This window comes from Cyclopterus lumpus, chromosome 25 (genome assembly GCF_009769545.1).
Source record: "Cyclopterus lumpus isolate fCycLum1 chromosome 25, fCycLum1.pri, whole genome shotgun sequence".
NCBI lineage: Eukaryota > Metazoa > Chordata > Actinopteri > Perciformes > Cyclopteridae > Cyclopterus > Cyclopterus lumpus.
The window spans coordinates 7,665,106-7,689,504 of NC_046990.1; the positions used below are offsets into that span (position 1 = coordinate 7,665,106).

Sequence of the window (24,399 nt, forward strand, 5' to 3'; positions counted from 1 at the left end):
TCTTAGCCCTCCACAACAGTCGATGTAAAAAACAAAACCTCATATTCAGATGTTGGACAAGACAACAGGACAAGTTTAATTTCCCCCTTTTTAATTTAATTTATTCTCTACATCAGTTTCAATACATTAGGAAATGTAAATACTAGAGCATAGAAACAACATATTCAGATTGCATTTGAAGGCACCAGGGGTGAGAGGAGTGCATCGTTTAACTTCAAGTCCTCCTCGACACTGAATGAACAGATATTAACTGATATGATTACCCATAACCCATAAGCTGCATGCCAACATCAGACTAACTCGTGACCGCTCGTCTGTGGAAGAAAAAAAAGAAAGCCCGATTATTTCAATCCGATGAGCTGGATACTAAATATTGAAGTATAAATAGCACAAAATGTAATGCATTCAACATTTCAGCCACACATTCAAGTTTGAATTTCTAATTCTGATTTTGGTAACGGAACATTTGATTTCTTTCAGACAATTTAAGTTTCTTTTGGAATTTGTTATATAAAAAAAAAATTACATTTTTGATCATAAAGATGTTTTTCAAAGCCAAACATTATGTCTAACTGGGAGTTCACCAGGACCCTGACTGGTGTCTTTGGTTAACTGGGAGTTCAGTGCTCTTCAGCTTAATTCTAGGACAAACTTTAACATCTGCAAAATCCCAAACGTCAGGATTTATTCAACTCAACCCAAAGAACAGAACACGTGTATATAAATATAACAGTCATAAAATCAGCTTGGCTCTACAAGCGTTTATAATGTGAAGATATTGCAGATAAGCAGCACGTCACTGCGTAAGAAGAGCTGTAGAGAGTCGGGGTCTGGAGCTCCTCCTCTCCTCCTCACTGGATCGCCTTGCTGAGCTCCGTGGCTTCGAGCATTTTCTGAAACACAGCAACAGGTTCATGAGCATTTGTTTCCCCCTGTTAACAATATATCTTAATGTAGGTCAAGTTATGTCAAAATACAATCATCTTTTCTCAATGTTTATATATACATATACATATGTGGCCGGGTATTCATTGGGATTATAGCACTGTCACACATGTAGCATGACGGGGGCAAGTTGTTCTCCCTCCTTGACGCCGATAGAATTGTATTGTTCCTCAAACACGGAATCGATCATCACAATCGTGGCCACTTGTCGTCCATCGACTAACGATTCATTTGCTAATTGTTTAAGCTCGACATACTCCACTACACAGATCAGTTACAGCAGTTGACAGCAGGGCCATGGAGGCAGGAGGCCGGCCCACCAGGCAGGAGGCCGGGCCATGGGGGCAGGAGGCCGGGCCATGGGGGCAGGAGGCCGGGCCACCAGGCAGGAGGCCGGGCCAAGGAGGCAGGAGGCCGGGCCATGGAGGCAGGAGGCAGGGCCACCAGGCAGGAGGCCGGGCCATGGAGGCAGGAGGCCGGGCCATGGAGGCAGGAGGCCGGCCCACCAGGCAGGAGGCATCGCAAAGGAGGCCGGACCATTGAGGTTTTCACGGGGGTGACATCACATGGAAAGTTCTCCGCTGTATCTGCCCCGTGTAATAAAGTCAGGGTGAAGGTATGAAGGCGGTGATTGATCTGCTCAGATGGCGGCGCAGAGGAAGGTGACGAAGTGCAGCCAAGAAAGTCACTTGTCCATCTGATCAAGTGTCTCCAGTGGGAATGTGAGATCTGTATCCGACATGCCCTCCTGTGACTGTGCCAAAGAGCTGCAGTAGGAGCTCCTGATCTGAAGAAGTTGATGTGCTGAGACAAATCATAAAGTCTAAAAAGATTCTCCAAGCGAATATGATAATATGGGGAACAGAATATTATTTTAGTTCATTTCTGGCATCACATTTAAATTTGAATTTGGATTAAGTCAAACATCTGGTTGTATAGAAGTCTATGCTTCATAAGTTAAGGCTGCATTCTTTCTACTGACCACCAGGGGGTGGTAACTCTGGTTGTATAGAAGTCTATGCGTCATGTGTTAAAGCTGCATTCTCTCTACCGACCACCAGGGGGCACCTCCTCTGGTTGTATAGAAGTCTATGCGTCATGTGTTAAAGCTGCATTCTCTCTACCGACCACCAGGGGGCACCTCCTCTGGTTGTATAGAAGTCGATAGAAAATGACTACTTGATTTATTCCCTCAGTAAACATTGTAAACACGAGTTTATGGTATAAATCTCTAGTTTCAAGTCTTCTTCAATGCAGCATGATGTTCATTTAGTTAAATATGGTCCATTTAGAGTCAAACAGACCATAACTCCTCTATTATGTGAGCACCAACTCTGGCTGGACTAGTTTCTACGCCACTACAAGTACATTACATGATCAAAACCCAAATATCGATGTTTATGCTACATAACTGATTGTTCCCCGATCATCTCCACTGGATTTCTGTCTGCTTCAGTCAATATACTGTAATGTTTGCATCATGTAGCCGTCTAACTACCTTCTCGTCGCTCTAGTGCAGTCAGAAATGGTTCTTCAGCAAGCTCGGAGGGGGGAGGGAACATGTATGCACCGGGACATACATTTGAGTAAAGGAACTGTGATGAGGTTAAGTAGGATGCCATGCTGATTTATGACTCAGTCATGTTAAAAATCAAAGATTCCCAAACAAACCAGTGGAGTTAGGATATTAGATGAGCATCCAAGTGCTCAACAGTGAACACACAACACCCATTTATGAATGAATGTCACTCCAGTCTACAAACCAACATCATCCAAACCCACACAGCCAGAGCTACTCACCCTCCACGGAGCGGTCTCTGCAGAGCCAAAACACCACAGAGCAACACGGGTAAAGACTAGAGAACACACCATGACTGCAGCCTCTGCACAACAGGAAGCAGCAGCATAATGGAACAATGTGAACGGTGGCCTTTCAGCAGGAAGGAATCACCTCACATCTGTGTGCAGTCTGTATTAGAAGTAATTGAATTGTAATTATATATATATATATATATATATATATATATATATATATATATATATATATATATATATATATATATATATATATATATATATAAACTGTATTTAAAGAGTCAAATGTGTAAATGTAACGCAGCAGAAGTATGACAGAATAAAAAAGACATGAGAGAAATGATGAACCGAGAGCCAAACAGCTCATCAGAGAAGCACTCAGCCTCCGTCAGCCCACATCAAACAAATGGCTGCGGAGCCGAGCGGGCTAATGCTGCACTGTGGAGCCGTGTCAATACTATTAACATAGGGCACGCCATCTGTCTTCAGCAAAGTGCTCTGGGACAGGCATCCAGAGCGTGTAGGTAATGCTCAGTGGACATGGAGCTACTGCAGCATCAACATGTGTGTGAGAAAATAACCACATGATCAAGACCTGATCGAGAAGATACACTGGATGCTGGACAAGACGAGACATTCTATTAGCAATAACGTTGCAATGTATGCATATGCCATAGTTATATCTGAACAAATAAAAAAACTTCTTACACACAGACTGTAAATAAGCAGTAGACGTCACCCGTTTGTGGACTGATGTTATGAAGCCTCGAGTCCTTCGCCTTTAACACTACGTGACATCATTCACCCATTCACACACGGATGGGAGGAGCTAAGGTTCCGCCAGCCCATCAGGACTAACTGACATTCACACATTCACACACACCGTAGAACAGCTACGGGAGACATTGTGGGGTTAAGTGTCTTTGCCCGAGGACACATCGATAGAGGCTGGCGGGGCCGGGGATCGAACCGCCGATCCTCTGATTGAAGGACGACCCTGCACACCACTGAGTCACAGTCGCCCACTATGTGGACTGAGGAGTGACGACGATACCTGTCCATCACCTTATAGCCCCGCCCTAAAGCATACCCTGTTTTGTGGTCTGTTTGACTCTAAATTGAACATAATTTACTAAATGAACATCATGCTGTATTGAAGACTAGAAACTAGAGACTGAGACCATAAACTCATGTTTACAATGTTTACTGAGGGAATAAATCAAGAGAGAAGTAGTCATTTTATATAGACTTCTATACAACCAGAGGAGTCGCCCCCTGGTGGTCAGTAGAGAGAATGCAGCTTTAACACATGAAGCATAGACTTCTATACAACCAGAGGAGTCGCAATTTGACAGGCTTGTTCCATCATTACAATATTTGAATGGACTTTGTCATTCTAAACATTGGAAGCCTACAACAGTTACATTTTGCTCCATGTTTCTTTTATTCGTTGCTGCTGCTGTTTGCACGGTTAACTGTTAATGTTGAGCGGCTTTGGTTGAAGCGACCAGGTTTTACCTTTTTCTTGAGGGCCTCCAGGGACTCAAACTCCAGGCGGGACAGGTTGATCTGGATGTGTTTGGGAACATCTGGGATGAGGAAGGTCAGGATGAACTTGAAGGCCAGCAGCCCATGCTGAAAACACAAAATAATGACACTTCACATGGCAGTATAAAAAAACACTTTAGACCTTTAAAAGAAATACAATAAAATAAAAATCGATATAACTTGATTATGTTTTCTATGGGATAATGTGCCGTTTAATCCGAGAGGACCACAGGAGACAACAGGACAGTCGGTGTTGGCTTTGTTCAATATGTGGTCAATGTCAGTGACTGTCTGCTTGTGATTATGTGTCTGAACTATGGCCACCTTAGCTTCTTGCCTGTATGAGAGGCTTTTGTATTCAGTCTTATCTTGTTGAAGCAATGTGTAAAAAAGACTCTTATGTAAACTGTGCATCCAATATCTACTAAAGCTAATCAAATTTAAATTACCTTAACAGGCCTCTTGAGGTTCTATGCACCTGCCAACCAGTCAAGTCGCAGTTTACATCCATGTTTGTCTGAAAGTTCACCTTTTTTATCCTCGTAGACATTTGTGTGACGTCGTCATAAATCATTCTGGTGATTTGTACGTCATAAAAACGATCACAATCGTCTAGGAGGATGGTGCCCGAGCCTCAAACAGACAGCGGGTATGTGGAGGAGCCAATGGCAAGCTTATACCCACAGTCTATTCAAGACTAGTGACTTTGGCCTCCAACTAGCACAATGTGTTAAGTTCAAGTGGATGCCAGACTGAATTAAATTCTCTCCTGTCGTTTCCCGAGACAGACAGACAGACAGACAGACAGACACACACACACACACACACACACACACACACACACACACACACAGTTAGACAGAAATGGCAATTGTGAGCCCTGAATGCATAACGGTCTGTCCTGAGCCGTTTTTTACATTTCCGGTTTAAAGAAGCTCCGACAATGATTGAAAGTGCACAATAAACACGCCGGCTCTTAGTTTATTGCTAATGGTATTCCAGGCTAATTTATATTTCTGAGTGATTCAGCAGCACAAGGTTAAGCTGAGACTGAGAGGACGCCGGCTCAGACCAGGAAGAGAACGTGACTTCTGAAATGTTGTTCTTTTCAAGGTCTGACAATAAATTCTGTTTTGCCTGACGAATGAATATTACCCCCCCCCCCCCCCCCCCCCCCCAATAGAACTGTCATTGTGTGTGAACAGACAGATCCAAGTCTGTTTCTGCAGCTGGCTGGCCGGTTGCTTGGTTACTGCTCACTGATGCGTGTGAGCCATGTGTAGTAATTACTCAGGTATCACGGCACCGCTGCCGGGAAGAGACGAGGCGCCAGCCCCTCAACTTAGAACCAAGATAAGAAGGTCTGAAGAGAAAAGGAGGTTCAAAGATAAAGATAAACTGCACCCTCTGGCCTGTTCCAGTCCCTCTCGTGGCAATACATACATGTTGTGTCAATAAGCGGCGTCTGCCTGTAAGGAACACTCAACGTTACACAACCGTACAGCCTCGCTGTCGCGACGCTTGTCGCCCCCATCTCGTTAAGAGGTGCTTGCAGGTGCGCTGGATGGCGACAGTCGAGGAACGTGCTCGGACGTACAATCAGCCGCTGGGTCGGGTTCATCAGAAACACACGTGCTCCTCCCCCCCTTGGATCATATCTCATCTCCGCCCTGACTGCTTCTCCATCTCCGCCTGCTTCATTTGCTCTATATCACTCCTTCCACCTGTATACTAGAGAGAGGACGTATGCATGCAGAGTGCTAACTGGCAGTAGAAGACACACACACACACACACACACACACACACAAACTCTTCCGTCGGTGTACGTCCACTACAAGTGCTTGTCTTTGGGTTTTGTCACCGACAGCCTCAGATTGTTACTATAAGTGTCAGACGACATGGAAAGATCCCGACGAGGTTTCCAGACGAGATTTCTCCTCACGAGACAACAACAGATAGACGGATCAGGGAAAGGGCAAAGACAAAGGCTTAATTTCTCTGTATGGAGCTCTCCATAATGTTGCCCGTTTAGCGGCTGTAATGTAACCAATTACAAAACAATGTTACATTAGTCAGTTTGACAAAAAAACAAGGGAACGTAGGTTGAAAATACCAAAGTGACCCATTAAGTCACTATGGTTATGTTGTTAAAGTTGCTTAATTAGCTTCAAGCACCACTATGACTTTGCACAGCCGTACAGAGCAGCCAGCATAGCTAACGCTATGTATGGCTAATGCTACGCAGTTCTTACGGGATTTTTTTGTCATGCACAGAAACGGCCCGAGACAGCATGGGGGTCATTTCACACACAAAAAAATATACGGAATTCCACCTAGCTGTCCTCCTGAGGAGTTTATATGGGTATAAATTGACCTTGCATGCATAACCCTGATAAACATGGAGCTTTCTCACACTGTGGGCTGCCAGCTGGTTGGCTTCAGGGAGCCATCTAGTGGGCTGGAGAGTTTCAAAATGACCCAACCAATCACATGCTACTCCACAGTGAAACAAATTAAACTAAATTGGAGTGATGGACGAGGGTGAGCAGAAGTTTATTTTTGGTCATTAGCTGATAGGGGCATAACATATTTAGGCTGCAGCCTACATTTTTTCAAGATAGGTTTTTCTCATTTATTCGAGAAGGTGGTCTCTTATCATGGCGGCCACTTAGATACTTCCGGGTCATTTCACTCCGTTAGGAACCTTCCTGAGCAAAAAGGACTATTCGACCACAGCCACACACTGAATGCACGTTAAATCTCTCTCAGTCTCTCAGTGGATCGAGTTTGGACTCTGGCTCCATCTAGTGAGCAAAAAGCTCCATCAACTCAACCTAGCTGAAGATATTTACAGGCACAGAGCAAGGCTGTCCCTCCACGTTTCCCTTCGATATATACAGGGTTACATGTGTAGAGCCAGAGTCTTCAGTTATCAAGCTCCTCTTTTATGGAACCAGCTTCCACTTTCAGTCTGGGGGGCACACACAGTCACCTCATTTAAGAATAGACTTAAGACTTTCCTCTTTAATAGCACTTATATAGTTAGGGCTGAATCAGGTTTGTCCTGGTCCAGCCCCTTGATATGCTCCTATAGGCTTATAGGCTGCTGGGGGACGTTTTAGGATACACTGAGCTCCTCTCTCCCTCTCTCCTTATGGATGAATTTACATCTCTCCATTGCACATTACTAACTGTACTTCCTCCCGGAGTCTTTGTGCGTGCGTGCGTGCGTGCGTGCGTGCGTGCGTGCGTGCGTGCGTGCGTGCGTGCGTGCGTACCTCAACAGCCACCGTCCACAGTATGAGCTGCATGTCTGATTCGGGGAAGTAAGCCTTGACTTGTGGAGACATGCCTATCAGCGAACAGTTGGTGACAACAGCGATCACACTCATGGCCTCGAAGGCGAGCTGGACATAGACGGAGAGGGATTAACATAATAGAACATCAAGTTATGTGTTTTCATTTTCCAAAGATGATTCACAGCCGTGCGTCTCACCTGCCAGACTCCGATGTTCGCCGCCGGGTCCGAGAAGGGTCGTTTGAACACCCGACACATCTTGAAGGCGTCGGAGTACACCTCCGTGATGTTGTTCAGCACCACCAGGACGGCAGCCAGAGGGTAGACGCAGGAGAACAGACTGACGTAGCCAAACAGCAGGAAGAGCTCCAGGTAGTCGTCGAAGGTTCCCTAGGAGAGAGGGAGCGGAGGCCCAGGCGGGCATATTGACCTACGCACACCCACATTAATGGACAACATCATGTGAAGGCTTTCACAGTCCGCATGGACCTACCAAGTAGGTGCTCATGTCGGCCTCCAGCCGGACTTGATCGGCCAGAGGAAGCTCTTTGTCCTCCAGGGTTTTTCTAATCTGGACTTTGCGGATCATCTTCTTGTTGCGTCTCCTCTGGAGCCAGAAGGGCAGGAAGGCCTCCATGAACTGATTCAAGATCTGACTGGTGATCAACAACGTGGCCAGACTCTGGAGACAGACGTGAACATGAAAACCAGGTGGAGGGGGGGACAGGGAGAGTAAGGGGATGGAATAGGAAGGTAAATAAAACAGCAATAATAATAATAATACAAAGAAACCTTAAAGCAGAGGAAGAGGAGGAAGGGAGCTACCTGTCTGAGCATCACCATGTCGTGCATGACGAAGGCGATGTAGAACAGGGAGGCGAAACAGTTGAAGAAGTTGAACTGCGGAGAAAAGAGTCGGTGTTGACAAGAAGAAGCTGCACTCTTGGTGGATGTGTGCGATTGATACTCACCACTAATACTTTGAGGACCAAGTGATTCTGATAGGAGGACTCCAGCCGGTGGTTTTCTAAAAGCACAAATGGGAGCATGTGAGTGACACAAAGCAGGTGCAGAAAGCTCCCATCTGCATGTCAACCAACGGGACACCTTTATGGAAATGTTTCCTTCTGAAGGTGTCCAATAACTGAAATGCAGGTGACCCTGGGGATGCAGAGTTCTCCCTGTGTCTCTGACCGCCCAATCAGGTCCAACCAAACTAAGTACACGACCACCAGACAGGTCGCCCCTACCTGAACGGTACCATGAAGGGGCATCTTTAAAATGTCGCTGGTGACCCCGACGTGCAGGCGAGTAGATAAATAAATACTTTAGTAAAGTTGCTTCTAGCGGTGAGGTGGGAGCTTGTGCCTCTCTCTTTTCTACCTGGTATCCTTTCTGACGGACTGCTGTCTGTGGAGGAATATGCAGAATGTGTTCTGTGTTGAGGGTGCATATTTACATCCTCCTCCTTTGTTACCAATAAATATATTTATAAATATACTTAAAAAAAGAACTCAATATGTCAGATGAGCTTTATTCTATTGTAGCGTTCTCAGTGGCAAAACAGTGAATGTAGTTTATACTCAGGAAGTCCTCATCTATAACATCTTCTAATTCATTGTCTATAGAGCAGCTCCTCACTTATCACCCATTTGAGTTTTGGCATATTAAGTATTGTATTTGGGAGAGTTGTTCATGTCTACTAATATTTTCGGACTCAAAAATGGGTGTAGTAGAAGGCAGAATGATGATTGTTAATTATTCAAATAGATGTTGATTGTGCTGAATAACTATTTGACAAATAATATCACTGTAAAATCAGACTACTACTACTACTTTAAATCTAGGAATATAACAATTAAGTTGTGTTAAGTTTCCTTACATTTGCTTCAAACAACCAGGACTACTCACCCCACTCCGTGAGGAACTCCGCAGCATATCTGTAGATGAGGTTCATGACCTCGATGACCACCGCGTAGATGACACTGGGGATGAAACACAGTATTCCGGTCCAGAAGGTGGGCTCCTCGTCGTGGACCGACAGCACCCAGCCCTCCATCAGGAAGTAGATCATCATGATGTAGAGGGACAGGTAGAGGCAGAGCAGGACGAAGGGCAGGGACACGAGGTAGACGCGCAGCTGCCTCTTGGTGTTGGGGTAGAGCGGCTCCTCGCGGCCCGTCACAGGGTTGAACCCCAGGACGCCGTGGAAGCCGGGCCGAGGCTCCTCGAAGGCTTTCTTCCTGCTCAGCGTGCCCCAGCGGTAGGCTAGCGAGGCGCTGCAACGCTTCCACAACTGGTGGGGGGGAGGTTCGGACTCTTCGGTTACTCAGCTTTCACTGGATTGTTATTCATTCAAGCTACAATGTATCACACTCCTTTCATTCATTTCTTTAATAGTTAATTCCACTTCAAGTAACTTGTAAGTAGACGCAGTCACCGTCCGTACCTCCAGGATAACGGTGCACCAGACCAAGTTGAACGCAGCCAAGAGGACATATTTGTCGTAGTCCTCCCAGTCAAACAGGTAGTAAGGCACCCCGATGAGAGCCATGGGCACCAGGGCGAAGGTGAAGTACTCCAGGAAGCCAAAGTACAGGGCCTGACCCTCGCCATAGTAGTGTCGGATGTCATCTGGGGTAGAATGGACATATGGAAAAATATGTGATATGAAAAGAGGAACAAAACATCCGAAAAGGTTGAGAACAACAAGGCAAAGTCGTCGTCATGTAGAGCGACCGGCTCTCGACTACTCACCGAGAGGCTGAAAGGACAGCTTCACCTTTTGGTACCAAGAGAACGACAGCCTCTTCAGTTCCTCCTTTTGGTGGAGAGGAAAGACCTGGATCAGGATCCCCTTGGACAGCAGTCTGCGGACTAGGAAGCCAACGACAAAACAGTTGGCTCACACTGATAATGTCCACGAGTTAGCTTAGTTGCTCCACATGTCCACTATATTCACAAATGTTCCTCGCACTCCAATTGAATATTCTTAAGAATTAAGAAAAGTGAATTGCTCCTTTAAAAAAAAAAAAGAAAAAAGGGTGAACTTGCATTATTAAGCTATCAAGTTGTCGTCATGTCAGTGGCATTAAAATGGTGACGGGCTTAGCCAGCATCCTACCACACTCACCGTGGTAAATGGAAATGTTACGTGTAGAGGTGGTCGAGTCTTTATTTGCTCAAAGTTTGAATTCTTTGGAGGAAGTTTCACTGACTGAGTGACATGAAAACAGCCTCGCTGCATTTTTTATCCCCGACTTGTTTGTCAGAACTCACTTTGCCAACCACATAAACATGCAGCTTCATCTTCTAAAACAACGACAGGCCAACAATGGCTGTGAGCCAGCCGAGTGTGCACAATGCACCGCCTATACCAATCATTTCCATCGTCTCATACAGAGCGACTACATACGAGCACATGAAAGCTCTATCGGGCCATCTTGAGTGCATCATTTGTGGAGAATGATTACATTCTGCTTTAACAACATTTGTCGAATACAAGGCGCTGAATAGAGGAACTCTATCTCCCCTGCAAGCTCATTGCTTCCTTATCTCGCTTTGGGATATTTCACAGCATTTGCATATTTATTGTTTCCATACTGCAGTCGCAGGAAGAGCGAGAGAGACAGAAAGAGACAGAGAGAGAGAGAGAGAGAGACAAGAGACAGGGCGAGAAGAGAGAGAGAAGAGAGAGAAAGGAAGAGAGAGGGAGAGAGACAGAGAGAGAAAGAGAGAGAGAGAGGGTGAGACAGGGTGAGAGAGTGAGACAGACAGACAATGAGAGAGAGACAGACAGGCAGGCAGAGACAGACAGGCAGACAGACAGGTAGAAAGGCAGGCAGACAGGCAGACAGACAGGCAGACAGAAAGAGACAGACAGACAGGCAGACAGACAGGCAGACTGCTCTAACAGGAGGGGTGGAGGCCGAGTCGTGCTGCCTGCTTTTCTTGTAACTTTGACATTTTCTCTACTAAGAAACTCCATTTAACATTGTGAGACCATTCTTTTGGAAACTTGACATCACTGTATAAAATGACCTGGTATGACCTCTAGGTTTAACCACAGCTCAAGACAAGACTCATCATCCAAAACCCGAAAAATGGAATTCTTGCAGAAATCTCCAAAGTTCTAAATAACTTCAAGATAACAGATCCCAGCATGGCTTTTCCTACGGTGTTCCTCAGGGTCTTGGTGGCTTAATGTGGTATTTTGGAGGATGTTTGATCATTTCTATCAATTCTATGGTTGGTAAAAAAAAGATTTGCACCACATGTCACAAATGGTATGAACCCAAAAATAGACGCGCGCCATCAGATACTTCAATCATAATGTTTGAATACTTTTAACACTTTCACAATTTATTTAGATGAATTCATGTTGAGGGAAACATCACGGGGTTAATTGATTACCAAATGTACTAACCGACTGGAGGCGAACAATAAGGATGAAATCTCAAATCGTGGTATCCGGAGCTCATTTAAACGGTTCGTCTCGTCCAATCAGCTGCTCTGAATTTCAAAGTGACAGGGTGACAGGTGGATGGACACTCACTGATGGATTTCCCGGGGTAGAGCTTGACCTGCTGGTGTCCCGGTACATGAGTCTCGTCTCTGGCCCGTAAGGTGTCCAGCTCGTGTTTGATGATGTACTGACACTCCGCCATGCTGAGGAAGGAGTCTCCGTCTCCTGGGGAGAGGCCGTGGATTTAAACAGCAGTTAAAAAGCAGCAATAATACTGTAATGTCAAACAGCCTTTACCTTCACTAGTTTAGGGCTGACACTGACATTTATCCGCATTATTGATTTCTCGGTTATTTGCAATGTCATCAGTATTTTAAAGAACAAGAAAAAAAAAAAGTCAGTTCACTATCTTTTAAACAGAGAATATCCCCAAAAAATGTCATGTAGGAGATGATGAAACCATAAAGTTATTGCGAGGGAAAATAATGATTGAATCAAATAATGGATTATCTAAATTTCGAGAAATACAACCAATAATTGCAGCTCTACTGGACGTACGCTGCATTGGCCTTGTGCTGTTGCAACTGAACATGCTTGTTTTCATTCCCTTTTGTCAACTGAATAAAACACAGAACTCTTTTTACATTGTCACATTATTGTCGTCTGGCCCCGAGCCTCTAAACCACAAACGTCTGTCACTGAGTGAGTGATGAGTTTACACTTCTGATGTTGCCCCATTAGCCGTTGAGCTTTCAAAATGAAAACTAACGGTTTCAACGCGGCCAGAATCTATTGAGACATTTAGAGACATGTTCCGATGTTTGGTGCAAATTCTTCTTTTTTTGTATAATGTTGTATTTTCCTGTAAATGTGTTTCAAACTTGGCGTCTCCATCCCAGTGTTGTTGACACGCATAAGAGTAGCATAGCTGCAGTGTGAAGTGAAGTGAGCCGGTTAAAGTGTAAAGACTCGTGCTAGTGAGAGAGACTCTATAGCCGACTGCCCCTGACACTATTTGGACACAATTTAGCCGGTTTACTACACTTTTATGATACAAAATATAAAGTAAGACTTTCTTCCAGAGCAGAAACACGACGACAGCCGCGTCCTTTACCTTGAAAGTCTTTGAAGTTGTGTTTGTTGGCGCAGGTGAAGCCTCTCATGGATCCATCGTGGAACTCCTTGAAGAGGCCCAAGTCCTCAGCTCCGGACAGCAGCCTCTGCCGTGTGGCCCCCACCAGGAACAGGTTGGGGTTTTCCTTCTCCTGAGCGCTGACCCCGGGGCCCAGCTGCTCCAGCTGCTCCACCTGCAGCTCAGCGCCTGGGACAAAAGGGGCGGGGTTATCACAGGGGACCACTTCACCTCCATTTGGGCCCGCAGCGATCACTTCTTCTGAGATGTGATAAACAATATTGTCATTTTAAGACCCTTCCATGCCATGAATATAAATTAAATAAAACCACATAATCAAAACGATAAATTAAATGGACAAAAATTGCATTTAAATAAATATTAAATACATATTTGGCACAAGTGTATAGAGAGTCATTTGTTTCTTTCACTCTTTATGTTCACATCTTGCACATTTATTTCTCAATTTTCTGTTATTTTGATTTGCAAGTACAGTCTACGTATGCATGTTGACCTTGGAAGGATGTGGGGGGGGTCAGAAGGGGTGATGTCACCTATGACTTTACATCTATTTAGGAAAAGGTAAGTGAAAGAAGTGAATCACCGTGCGATGGGCCTACCTCCATTTTGCTGTGTGTCCCGGATCCGGCTCAGCAACCAGGAGATGGCCTCCTCCTTGGTGTCCGAGGTCAGCTCCACCACCACCAGAGGATCGAACCTGGAGCCGTCTGCTGACATCTTACCCTTCTCCCAGGACTACTGGGGCAAAGTCATATTTTATTTATTTATTTATTTATTTATATATATATATATACACACACACACACACACACACACACATATATCTCATTTTGATTTATTTCCAGAGAAAAACTGTGATTTATTATCTTAATCAAACATATAATAAAACATTGTGCAAGCTAAATTCTAGAAAGTGTTGCTCAAGATCCTTAAAAACCTGAGAAACTAAATCTCCAAACGTGGTCCCACATTTCCACCTTCGTGTCCGAGGTGACCAGGAGACCACAAACAGACTCACCTGTAGATTACACAGAGAGCACTACTCATGTGGTCCACTCCCAGACTCACTGACACAAACAGCTGAAGCAGAGACAGCTGAAGCAGAGACTGAGGGCGGGGCTGGTGTGTGTGTGTGTGTGTGTGTGTGTGTGTGTGTGTGTGTGTGTGTGTGTGTGTGTGTGTGTGTGTATGTGTATGTGTATGTGTATGTGTGTGTGTGTGTGTGTGTGTATGTGTGTGTATGTGTATGTGTGAGTGTGTGTGGAGCTAAAAGGTACTCACCCGGATTTGTCTCTCTGGGCGGATCTGTGAACAGTCAGATTACATTTAGAAACAAAACATAGTGTTCTCCTCTTGCAGCCGTGTGAAGGCTGCTGCCGTGGACTGGAGGAACCTGTCCTGCAATGGTTCTCTACAGTGGTTCTCGACAGTGGTTCTCGGCAATGGTTCTCTGCAATGGTTCTCTGCAGTGATTTTCTGCAATGGTTTGTTGCAATGGTTCTCTGCAATGGTTCTTTACAGTAGTTATCTGCAATGGTTCTCTGCAATGATTCTCTACAGTGGTTCTTAATAATGGTTCTCCACAGTGGTTATTTCTCTACAGTGGTTCTCTACAGTGGTTCCAGTTACAATGGTTCTCCACAATCGTTCTCTACAGTGGTTCTCTACAATGGTTCTCCACAGTAGTTATTTCTCTACAATGGTTCTCCACAGTGGTTATTTCTCTACAGTGGTTCCCCACAGTAGTTATTTCTCTACAATGGTTCTCCACAATCGTTCTCTACAATGGTTCTCCACAGTAGTTATTTCTCTACACCGGTTCTTTCTCCACAGTGGTTCTCCACAAAGGTTCCCTCTCATTACTGGTTTTGAACGCGCTGTCAGCGCACACTAAACACTGACTTTATGTGTGTGTTCGCGTTTAGCTCCAACTCACCAACTCCTCTCCTGCGCGGAGCAGCAGCGTTTAGGAAATGTTGAGGAAACACTTCCGCCGCCTCACGCGCTGACGAGGGGTGCGCTCGCTTTGTGTTACAGCGCGAGAAAAGAAGCGCCGCGACGGGCGGAGACGGGCGCGCCGTGAACCTCGTGGAATTGAGCTGTGGAAGCACCGCCCGGCGGAGCTGTCTCGACCTACGAAGCAAGCGGGTCGACTCATTTCGAGGCTACGTCACAAGGCGCCGTGTGACTCCTGAGAGTTACAGTATGGCCGAGCAAGCGGCGACAGCAACGAGCAGCGGGTGAGTGTTTACACACACATATACATCAATAAGTCAGCCAATAAATATGATGATCAATAATCAATAAGTCCTCTTTGATACGTCGTAAGCGAGTCTGTGGAACACCTGTTGTCACGCAGCAGGTAAACGCACGCGGAGCTTGTCCCAGCGGACAGGTTTGACTCGGAGGCACCAGTGACGTCACACGTGTACCCCTTTTGAGTGACGTCACGTCTGTCTGCTTCCCTTCCTCCTCAGGGTGGTCCACAGGATGCTGTCCGTCGTGGGAGCCCAGGGTCTGGTGAGCAGCGCGTGGGGCTACGTGGACAGCACAATCAAGTGAGTGTGTGGGGGGGGGGGGGGGGGGGGGGGGGGGGGGGGGGCTCTGACGTCACTGCTTAGGATGCAGCTTTGTGTTTTTTTTTTCTTCTTCTTGTTAAATATACCAGACACAAAGTTTTATTCCATGTAAACATATGTCTAAAGCCATGGCTGTGTTTCCACTCTTACAATGTTGTAATGAACAAGCTGGTTTATCACGTAATTAGTCTTATGAACTTTACGGCAATTGGCAAAACATTACAATATAATAGCTACAATTGTAATGTAGCTGCTATTTTCTTTAATTGTGACTTTATTTTGACACCCCCGACGTTGTCTCAGAGGGGTTTCTACACTCTGTAGCTTGTGTTTTCTTTGACTTCGTGAAATAGATAACAATCAGCTTCTCTAATGTAAACCACACTGCGTCAATTGAGCCTGCCTATGAAATTAGGTATGTTCCCCCCCCCCCCCCCCCCCCCCCCCCCCCCCCCCCCCCCCCCCCCCCCCCGAGCAGCTGATGCTGAGATGATCCGACACAGCGGACCAGAGCAGATCGCTCTTAAGCACAATAAATGCTGACATTCAGTCCTCGTGGATGCTCTTATTAATACACTTTTGAACTTTTATCTTATGATGTTCTATATCTCGGCTTGGGTCTGAATCCTTTAAGCATGGTCACCAGTCTGATGATTGAAGTTGAGTGTGTCTCTGCCCGTGTAGGTGGTGGTGGATCCCCAACTGGCTGCCGTCATGGTGTCCCACCTCTCAGATCCAGCTGCAGACTGCAGAGGACATGATGCTGCGGTGTAAGGATCAGCTTCTCTGGCTTTTAGTTTCCACATGTGCCCGTCAACGCATTGAAGGAGTAATGATTGCACGATAGAGCTTAATTTACGGTCGACTGTTTTTACACATACCGCGAGAATTGTTTCGGTGAAGACGAGGGCGTGGCACACCTAGCAGAACCTTTTGGCGTCCCATTTGAGCTCTACATCTCTCTCTCTCTTTCCCTTTGCTTTGTTTTCAGGTGTAGAAAGACCTTTCTCCAAACAGCATGTCCCCATCTCCAACGGCAATCAGCTGTGGACCCTGACCTTCAGCGGCGACCGCGTCAAAGGCAAAACGCCCTTGGTCCTGCTCCACGGGTTCGGAGGTGGCGTGGGCCTTTGGGCTCAGAACCTGGACGCTCTCTCCCAGCATTGGCCCGTCTTCGCCGTGGACCTGCTTGGCTTCGGACGGAGCAGCAGGCCCCGGTTCTCCGCGGACGCCCGAGAGGCAGAGGACCAGTTTGTGGAGTCTATAGAGCAGTGGAGGGCCAAAGTGGGTCTGGAGTCCATGATACTGCTGGGCCACAACCTGGGAGGATTCCTGGCTGTGTCATACTCTATCAAATACCCTGGCAGGTGGGTGCAGATTCTCATAGTGTAACGTTGGGTTTAGTTGTTTCTCATTGAAAAGGGATCTTTGGTTGATATGAGGCGCATTTGGTGTGATAAGAGTTATATATCGAGGGCAAAGCACCTTTGTGATTCACTTTGAAACATTCATGACCAACACTGAGTGGTGGAGGACGGCAGGTTTTTGTAATATTTTGAGGCATCATCAGAATCTCCACAGGAACTTGGAGCTAGGCTGTTTTCTTAGATTCATCTTACAGGTGAGAGGATGATGACAGTGTATAGGACTATTTGAATTGTTGCTCCTGAAATGAATTGTTAGATGCATGGACGTTGTGATGGAGACACAATGAATATAATAGAAAGTATGAACATGCACAGAGCATGTGACAAAATAAAAGGTGTTGCTAATAGCAGGCTCGACCGGATTAAAGAAGACGATAAGTGGGCGAGTGCACCTTGAGAGGAGATTGGTTTGACCAAAGACACGATAAAGCCGAATCCTCCTTTTATAATCGTGACTTGAAGAACAAAGAATCAGACTTTGCATCTCCAGCTCTCAGCTTCCAGCAGGTGCCCTGGCTCTCTAGGGACGTCTGATAAAATGTCCTCAATCTCTTATCGCCTCCTTCATCAGTAATGCTCCTTCCTTACTGTTACCTCAGTGTTCCAAATAGTTTACGTTCAACCGGGTACATGCCGTGTGTCCCTATTACAGCCGAAATACAGTGTAAGCTACCAGGTTGTCCTCTAGGCAAACAGCAACAAACTGAGGGCCCACAGATAATATGTACTGTGTGTATTGTTAGATCATGTGGTGCAGTTGCCATGGATTTTGGATTGTTTCCGATGAATGGGCAGTGTGTCCCATAGACTGTATAAAAGAAGTGGACGTAGTGACGTCGCCATCGGTTTGTGGTTTTGAAGCCTCGTGTTCATCACTTTGGCCGTTGCCATGTTGTCTCCTTGCAACCAGAAGTGAAACGAAAGTACAACCCTGAAAAATACATTTTTAGGCGACCAAAACTGTTGACGATGAACTTTCATGGACTAAAAACACCCCTAAAGCATCCCCTGCTTTATGGTCTGTTTGACTCTAAATGAGCATAATTTACTAAATGAACATCACGCTGTATTGAAGAAGACTTGAAACTAGAAATTGAGACTATAAACTCATGTTTACAATGTTTACTGAGAGAATAAATCAAGAAACTCACCCCCTGGTGGTCAGTAGAGAGAATGCAGCTTTAACTCATGAAGCATAGACTTCTATACAAGAGTCGCCCCCTGGTGGTCAGTAGAGAGAATGCAGCTTTAACACATGAAGCATAGACTTCTATACAAGAGTCGCCCCCTGGTGGTCAGTAGAGAGAATGCAGCTTTAACACATGAAGCATAGACTTCTATACAACCAGAGGAGTCGCCCCCTGATGACCAATAGACAAAATGCAAGTTTAAGGCACTTTTGCTAGTTCACTCTTGTTGCCGCCTGGTGTGTCCATAATGTTCCTTTGCAGCCAGTGCATGTGAGATGGATGGTGAGAATGTGCATAACTGCTCATTAATTAATTATATTTCTGGTTTATTCCAACTTATTTTCATAGCTTTTGGTTTTGATAGCATTGTATTCACCAAAGTAATTGCTCAGATTTAGGAGCATGGCAACTTCGCTACGGCGTCCTTACTCCTTGAGAGTGGAAAATAACACTAAAATGTAATTTTATGGCAGTCAGTCATCTTAGGATATGTATATGTGGCTCTGTAAACACAAAAGATGAAATGAACCCAAACAGCAGGTGAAAGTGTGTTTTTTAATGTCTTTGTCTCCGGCCGACAGAGTGAAGCACATCGTGCTGGTGGAGCCCTGGGGTTTCCCCGAGAACCCGGACACAGCGGAGGCAGACCGCCCCATCCCGGTGTGGATCAAAGCCCTCGGGTCCATGTTCAGTCCCTTCAACCCGCTTGCTGGCCTGAGGCTGGTTGGACCAATTGGTAAATCTGTGAGATTAGACAGAACCCTTAATGATCTGCAGTGGCTGCAGAACAAACTGGAAACTGGGAACAAAAGTTGGCATCGACAAGCGAGAGTAGAGCATAATGGAGCTGCCTAATAAATATGAAAAGTAGAAGAATATGAGTGCAGGGTTTATCAGAGAGTAGCAGAGCATCTGTAGCATACAGAGAGGAAATATGAAAATATATGCAGTACGAATGCATGAGATGAATGAATAATAATGGGATCATACGGTTGAATTGAGGCAAAAGCCAAAAGAGGGCTTTGTTAATATAGCTTGCTAAAATTATTGTCACTTTGAGCAACTTTGAGTATTTCTTACATATTTTGTTCCTAATATTTTGTTCCTGCAGGGCCCACCTTGGTCCAGACTCTGAGGCCCGACTTCAAGAAGAAGTTCTCCTCCATGTTCGATGACAACACAGTGACTCAGTACATCTACCACCTGAACGTGCAAAGCCCCAGGTCGGTCCTCACCGCGGCTGCTTTTCTTCATAGCTGTGATGAAAGCAATGTGTTCATGAGGTTCAACGTGTTTTTCTTCTTCTTTTGTCACAGTGGAGAGACGGCCTTTAATAATATGACCGTTAACTACGGCTGGGCTGTGAGGCCGATGATGCAGAGGATGGACCAGCTTCAGCCCAATATCCCCATCACCATTATCTACGGATCCCGATCCAGCATCGACAGCAACTCAGGCAGCACCCTCAAGGAGATGAGGCCACACTCTCATGTGGAGAGCATCGTAAGTTCAGAGGGAAGGGGGGCATTGAATTCATGCCCTTTTACTTTGTTTTTTGTTTTTTATTCAGCATATTTATGTATTTGTATGTATTTATTTGTCGATCGCACTGCATTTGTTTGTGGATTGCTCCACGTGTGTGTGTGTGTGTGTGTGGGGGGGGGGGGGGGGGGTTTATGAGACTCCCATCTGTAGCCAATCAGATATCGCCCTCATTTTGATTTGTGTGAATACATACAAATCCACAAACAAATAGAAGAATACACATAGAAATGCTAGAAAATCTTTTATATTTATATAAATCCTAATTTATTTATGTGTGCATTCGAAAGGTATTTGTGAATCGTTCTGCGTGCATTTGCGAGTCTAATTTATTCGTAAATCCTTCTGTGTGCATTTGTAAATCGAACATATTTGTGAATTGTTCTGTGCACATTTGTGAATCTTTGTGTTTTGCATTTGTGAGTCTCTCTGTGTGCATTTGCAATTATTGAGACTGATCTGACCCCGTAGGTTGAGACATGTTGAAATCATAGTGGAGTTATTACTGAAGGTTCTATTATTGACGTCCTGTTCCTGATGGCTTGTCTATTTCCTCCCGTCTTTTAATTAGACGATCCGAGGAGCCGGACACTACGTGTACGCTGACCAGCCGGAGGACTTCAACCACAGAGTCCTGAAAGCGTGTGACAAATTGGACTGAAGCGGAGACGAGCCTCGGTTTCTGAACACTGGAGAAAAGAGGAGCGCCAAAAACAGAATTCCCTTCAGCAGGAAATGCATGATTCCATTTCCTCAAAGCAGGAATATTCTTTTTTTGTTTTTTTTATTTAAACCTTTATTTAACCAGGTGAATCCCATTGAGATTAAAAATCTCTTTTTCGAGGGTGACCTGGCCAAGACAGGCAGCAGCATAATAAACACATAGTTACAAACCAAAGAAAACACAGAACAAGACAAGTTGAAAGAAACTAAAAGTTAAGAGACATAACCGAGTTAATTTAAGAAACAGTGACATTTTTGGGAACCTGCCTCCATTTCTTTCATTTTATATTTAAAACCAGTAAGTGGAATCAGTTCTTTGATTTTTAAAGTATTCTGCAACATATTCCAGGATGAGGGTGCAGAGTACACAAAAGCCCTTTTTTCTTTTTTCCCATCTTCCTCTCTTGTTTTTGGGACAGTGAGCATCAGGAAGTATCAGAACTATATTGTCGCACACTGTTCTTCATGATGAGGACACACAGGTAGTTTGGGAGTAGACCAAGGATTGCCTTATAAATGAAGATGTACCAATGACAGCGCCTATGGGTGGCCAAAGCAGGCCATCCTACCCATTCTCCTACTGCATTCTCTCTACTGTCCACCAGGGGGTGACTCCTTTGGTTGTATAGAAGCCTAGGCTTCATGTCTTAAAGCTGCATTCTCTCTACTGACCACACAATAAACACATTATATTTATACATAATCAAATGTGTCCGTGGGTGATGTCAGCGAAGCGAAAGGGACGCGCAGGTGGAGGTTGAACAAGAGCGCGTCAGCCAGATCAGGGACAAACACCTCAGGAGCCTAAGTACTAGACTGGGCTCCTTTAACACAACTACAACTACATTATGGGAAATGTAAGACGCAGTCATTTTCAGGATATTCAGGATTCTTGACCTCTGCTGCATTGGTTTTCCCCACTTCTCAAGTCACCTAATTTAATAAAAGTGCAACAATCATAACTGCAAAGTTTCAAATGTCATGAACAAATTATTAAAGCTTTTAAAGTGTGCTCAGCCTCTTTAGAGGCCGAAGGGATCTGCTGTGACATCATGTCAGCACAGCATGTCATCAGCTGTCACGGGGAAATATGTCTGTGACTCTAGAATTAGTTGCGGAAACAATCGTACAAATAAAATTGCACAAATTATATATATCGAGAGAAAAAAAGTCCCTATTGCTAAATGTAAATGTGAAGAAGGAAGGTCTCATTGAATCCATATTTTATCCATCATCATTTCTTGTTCTGCGAGATGAGCCCCGAGCGTTTGTACTTTCCCCTCACGGCCACTAGAGAGCGCTCATTGGTCAACGAGGAGATGTGGAGATTGCGTCACAGCCTCCTCTCGTTTATTGTTTTTATCTCATTAGGAGCGAAAGAGAACCGTCCGAAAGTAACATGAGGTTTGTTTTCCACATTGATAATCACCAAAAGGGAGGAAGGAAGGACACAAGTAAAGGGACTGAGGATACGAGGATGCACACAGTTCCGTTTCCATCCCTCGGATCCAAAGGCAACATTAACACGGACATCGACCGTAAGGTCATAGTGGCCAAACTGTGGCATTACACCTATCGGCTCTGCCACACGAGGGTATTGGGCACACAAAGACTGACAAATACTTCAATTCAGGTGTCCAAAGCACCTCATTGTTGTGCAGTGTGTGACATGTGTAAGACATATCATTGTTCATCAACGATATTATGTCCCCATCTGATTAATCGTCACCTCTATTGCAGCCGCGGTGTCACGGCAGGTCACGAAATAGTCAAATTGGTCAAATATGGAATCTATTGGTTTTGCGTTCCCTCGGGATGAAAATAATGCCAACGGACGTGATGTTTTTTATCTAACTTCGTGGTTTTGAGCCAAAACCGTACTTTAGTTTTTTAACGCAAAGTAGTCACGGGTCATAGTTAAGGAAAATTACATTGCAGTGCAAATTAATGCACAAAAAAAGAAAGGCAAAGTGGTTGTTGGAGATCAAAGTATATAAAGTACTCATAATTAACACTCATGGTATTTTTACTTTTGAAAACACCAAAGTATTGACTCCCTTTTACTTCTGAACATGAATCTCTCTTTAAATATATTTGTCATTAACAACGACTGGACACTTATGCCAAGTGCTGAGTGAGTGGAGGAGGAAGAGGAGGAGGAAGAGGAGGAGGAGAGAGACCTTTACTCTGGAGCACAGACCCGGCCAGACCAGGCTCGTCTCGTATGGGTTGCTAGGAAACCGGCGAGGCGCCTGATCTAATTTATTAAATTCCGCCTCTCGCCTCCTCTGTATCGCTCCTCTCTCTCTTCCTGTGTCTGTCTCGCTCGCTCTCGGCTGCCGTGCTGCTTTTCCCTATCTGCCGTTATCTTTCCACCCTCTAAGGCGCTTATCTCCTCCCTTCCTTCCCCTCTCTCTCTCTTTCTCCAGCTGCATGTATATATATATATATATATATATATATATATCTCACCATCCTCCCTCCATCTCAGACCTCAGACAGCGTATCCTCTCGGGCTGTGCGGCAGTGCCACCCCCGTATCTTTCACACTGTGAGTACCGCCCTCAGGCAGGCCAGACCTTCTGTGACTTACCAAGCGCACAAAACACACAAACACACACACACACACACACACACACACACACACACACACAGAAAACTGCATTACCATTTAGACTGTGACTTTGTCTGGCTTTGTTGCTGGGAGTCTAGATTCATAAATGCTGATGTATGAGCCGCCGCTCACTAAGAGGCACTCTGCTCTGCTCGCTGCCTGAATTATTCAACATGGCCATCTTCAACCTGATCAATGATCATTCGCGTCCAGGGTGATCGATAAAGGAGGAGGCATATGTGGGGAATGCTTCAGAGGGCCTCTGCCACGGAATAGTGTTGAAGCATGAAAAGAATAATCCATTTGTTCTCCAGGAGTTGCTTTTCCTGACAGTCTGTTCCGCTCAGTCCTGGTTCTGGTTCTGGTTCTCCCTTAGCGGGGGCCCGGAGGAGCTGGTGCCGCTCTCCACCTCAGCTCTGAGTGAAGCCGGATCTGGGTCTGTGGATTCTGGGGGGGAGGGGGGGTCCGCCGGAGTCTGAGCTGAAGGAGTTGCTGACGAACCACTGGACCCAGTGACAAGATGACAAGCGTTAAGAATAACTATAAACCATCTCCTTCCCTTCCCAGGGAGAGGCATCAGTTGAACATTGGCGCCGTCTAATAACCAGTGAAAAGTTGTCCATCATAACTTTAAGGTAAACAATGGCTTCTGTCGGCACAAAACATTCAGACCACTTAGCATATGTTAGGTGCCTATAACGTACAGAGAAGAAGTTGTCGGTAATGTTCATATCCATATTTACCAAAAGTTCACAATCTGCACTGTACATATTGAGATACTGACAGAAATCACAGGTTTTTGGTTCTGCGGTGGTTGAAGGAATGAAATAAATGTGCACGGCTTTTTATTGAAATAATTTTTTGTGACTCCTCAATCTTCTTTTTCAATTAATAGAATAAATAAAATTGCAATCACTTTCAAGTAAACCAGATCGCTCCATCAGAGAAAAACAAAGAAAATGTGCAATCAATTTGGTAGAACAATGCAAATTAAGGTCTGTATGTGGAAAAAATCACTAATATTTCGCAAATAAATTGCTTATTGTGGCTGTTTTGCACTAGATATCTTAAAGATAATAACAATAGAGTGCAACCCGTG

At 45.0% G+C, this 24,399-nt stretch overlaps 2 protein-coding genes across 4 annotated transcripts; one reads left to right on the forward strand and one right to left on the reverse strand.

Moving 5' to 3' along the window:
• Nucleotides 1-61: 61 nt before the first annotated feature.
• ano10a (anoctamin 10a) lies at nt 62-15,232 on the reverse strand. 3 transcript variants are annotated; one of them, XM_034529108.1, is made up of 16 exons: nt 15,162-15,199; nt 14,507-14,530; nt 13,825-13,963; nt 13,187-13,393; nt 12,163-12,297; nt 10,365-10,484; nt 10,057-10,241; nt 9,519-9,903; nt 8,579-8,634; nt 8,433-8,507; nt 8,101-8,289; nt 7,806-7,997; nt 7,588-7,716; nt 4,279-4,395; nt 2,746-2,762; nt 62-893 (listed from the first exon to the last, which is right to left on the reverse strand). In XM_034529108.1, exons 3-16 carry the CDS (start codon nt 13,940-13,942, stop codon nt 797-799), a joined length of 2,022 nt encoding a protein of 673 aa, XP_034384999.1. In that variant the 5' UTR covers nt 13,943-13,963; nt 14,507-14,530; nt 15,162-15,199; the 3' UTR covers nt 62-796. The 3 variants fall into 3 exon arrangements, with proteins under 3 accessions (XP_034384999.1, XP_034384998.1, XP_034384997.1); XM_034529107.1 differs by lacking the exon at nt 2,746-2,762 and having other exon boundaries at nt 13,825-13,960; nt 15,162-15,232; XM_034529106.1 differs by lacking the exon at nt 2,746-2,762.
• A 124-nt stretch (nt 15,233-15,356) lies between these two features.
• abhd5a (abhydrolase domain containing 5a) lies at nt 15,357-21,388 on the forward strand. The gene is made up of 8 exons (XM_034529233.1): nt 15,357-15,465; nt 15,703-15,783; nt 16,489-16,574; nt 16,796-17,171; nt 19,003-19,157; nt 19,533-19,644; nt 19,738-19,924; nt 20,535-21,388. The coding sequence occupies exons 1-8, from the start codon at nt 15,431-15,433 to the stop codon at nt 20,622-20,624; spliced, it is 1,122 nt and encodes a 373-aa protein (XP_034385124.1). The 5' UTR covers nt 15,357-15,430; the 3' UTR covers nt 20,625-21,388.
• Nucleotides 21,389-24,399: the final 3,011 nt, after the last annotated feature.

What these genes read in the sequence shown, in the direction of transcription:
- ano10a (XM_034529108.1), bottom strand. Translation starts at nt 13,942, where the DNA reads ATGTCAGCAGACGGCTCCAGGTTCGATCCTCTGGTGGTGGTGGAGCTG. An exon ending in GGACACACAGCAAAATGGAG is followed by an intron (nt 13,394 to 13,824) that starts GTAGGCCCATCG and finishes CTTTTGTCCCAG; the next exon opens with GCGCTGAGCTGCAGGTGGAG. An exon ending in CTACCCCGGGAAATCCATCA is followed by an intron (nt 10,485 to 12,162) that starts GTGAGTGTCCAT and finishes TTGGCTTCCTAG; the next exon opens with TCCGCAGACTGCTGTCCAAG.
- abhd5a (XM_034529233.1), top strand. Translation starts at nt 15,431, where the DNA reads ATGGCCGAGCAAGCGGCGACAGCAACGAGCAGCGG. An exon ending in AGAGGACATGATGCTGCGGT is followed by an intron (nt 16,575 to 16,795) that starts GTAAGGATCAGC and finishes CTTTGTTTTCAG; the next exon opens with GTGTAGAAAGACCTTTCTCC. An exon ending in ACTCTCATGTGGAGAGCATC is followed by an intron (nt 19,925 to 20,534) that starts GTAAGTTCAGAG and finishes TCTTTTAATTAG; the next exon opens with ACGATCCGAGGAGCCGGACA.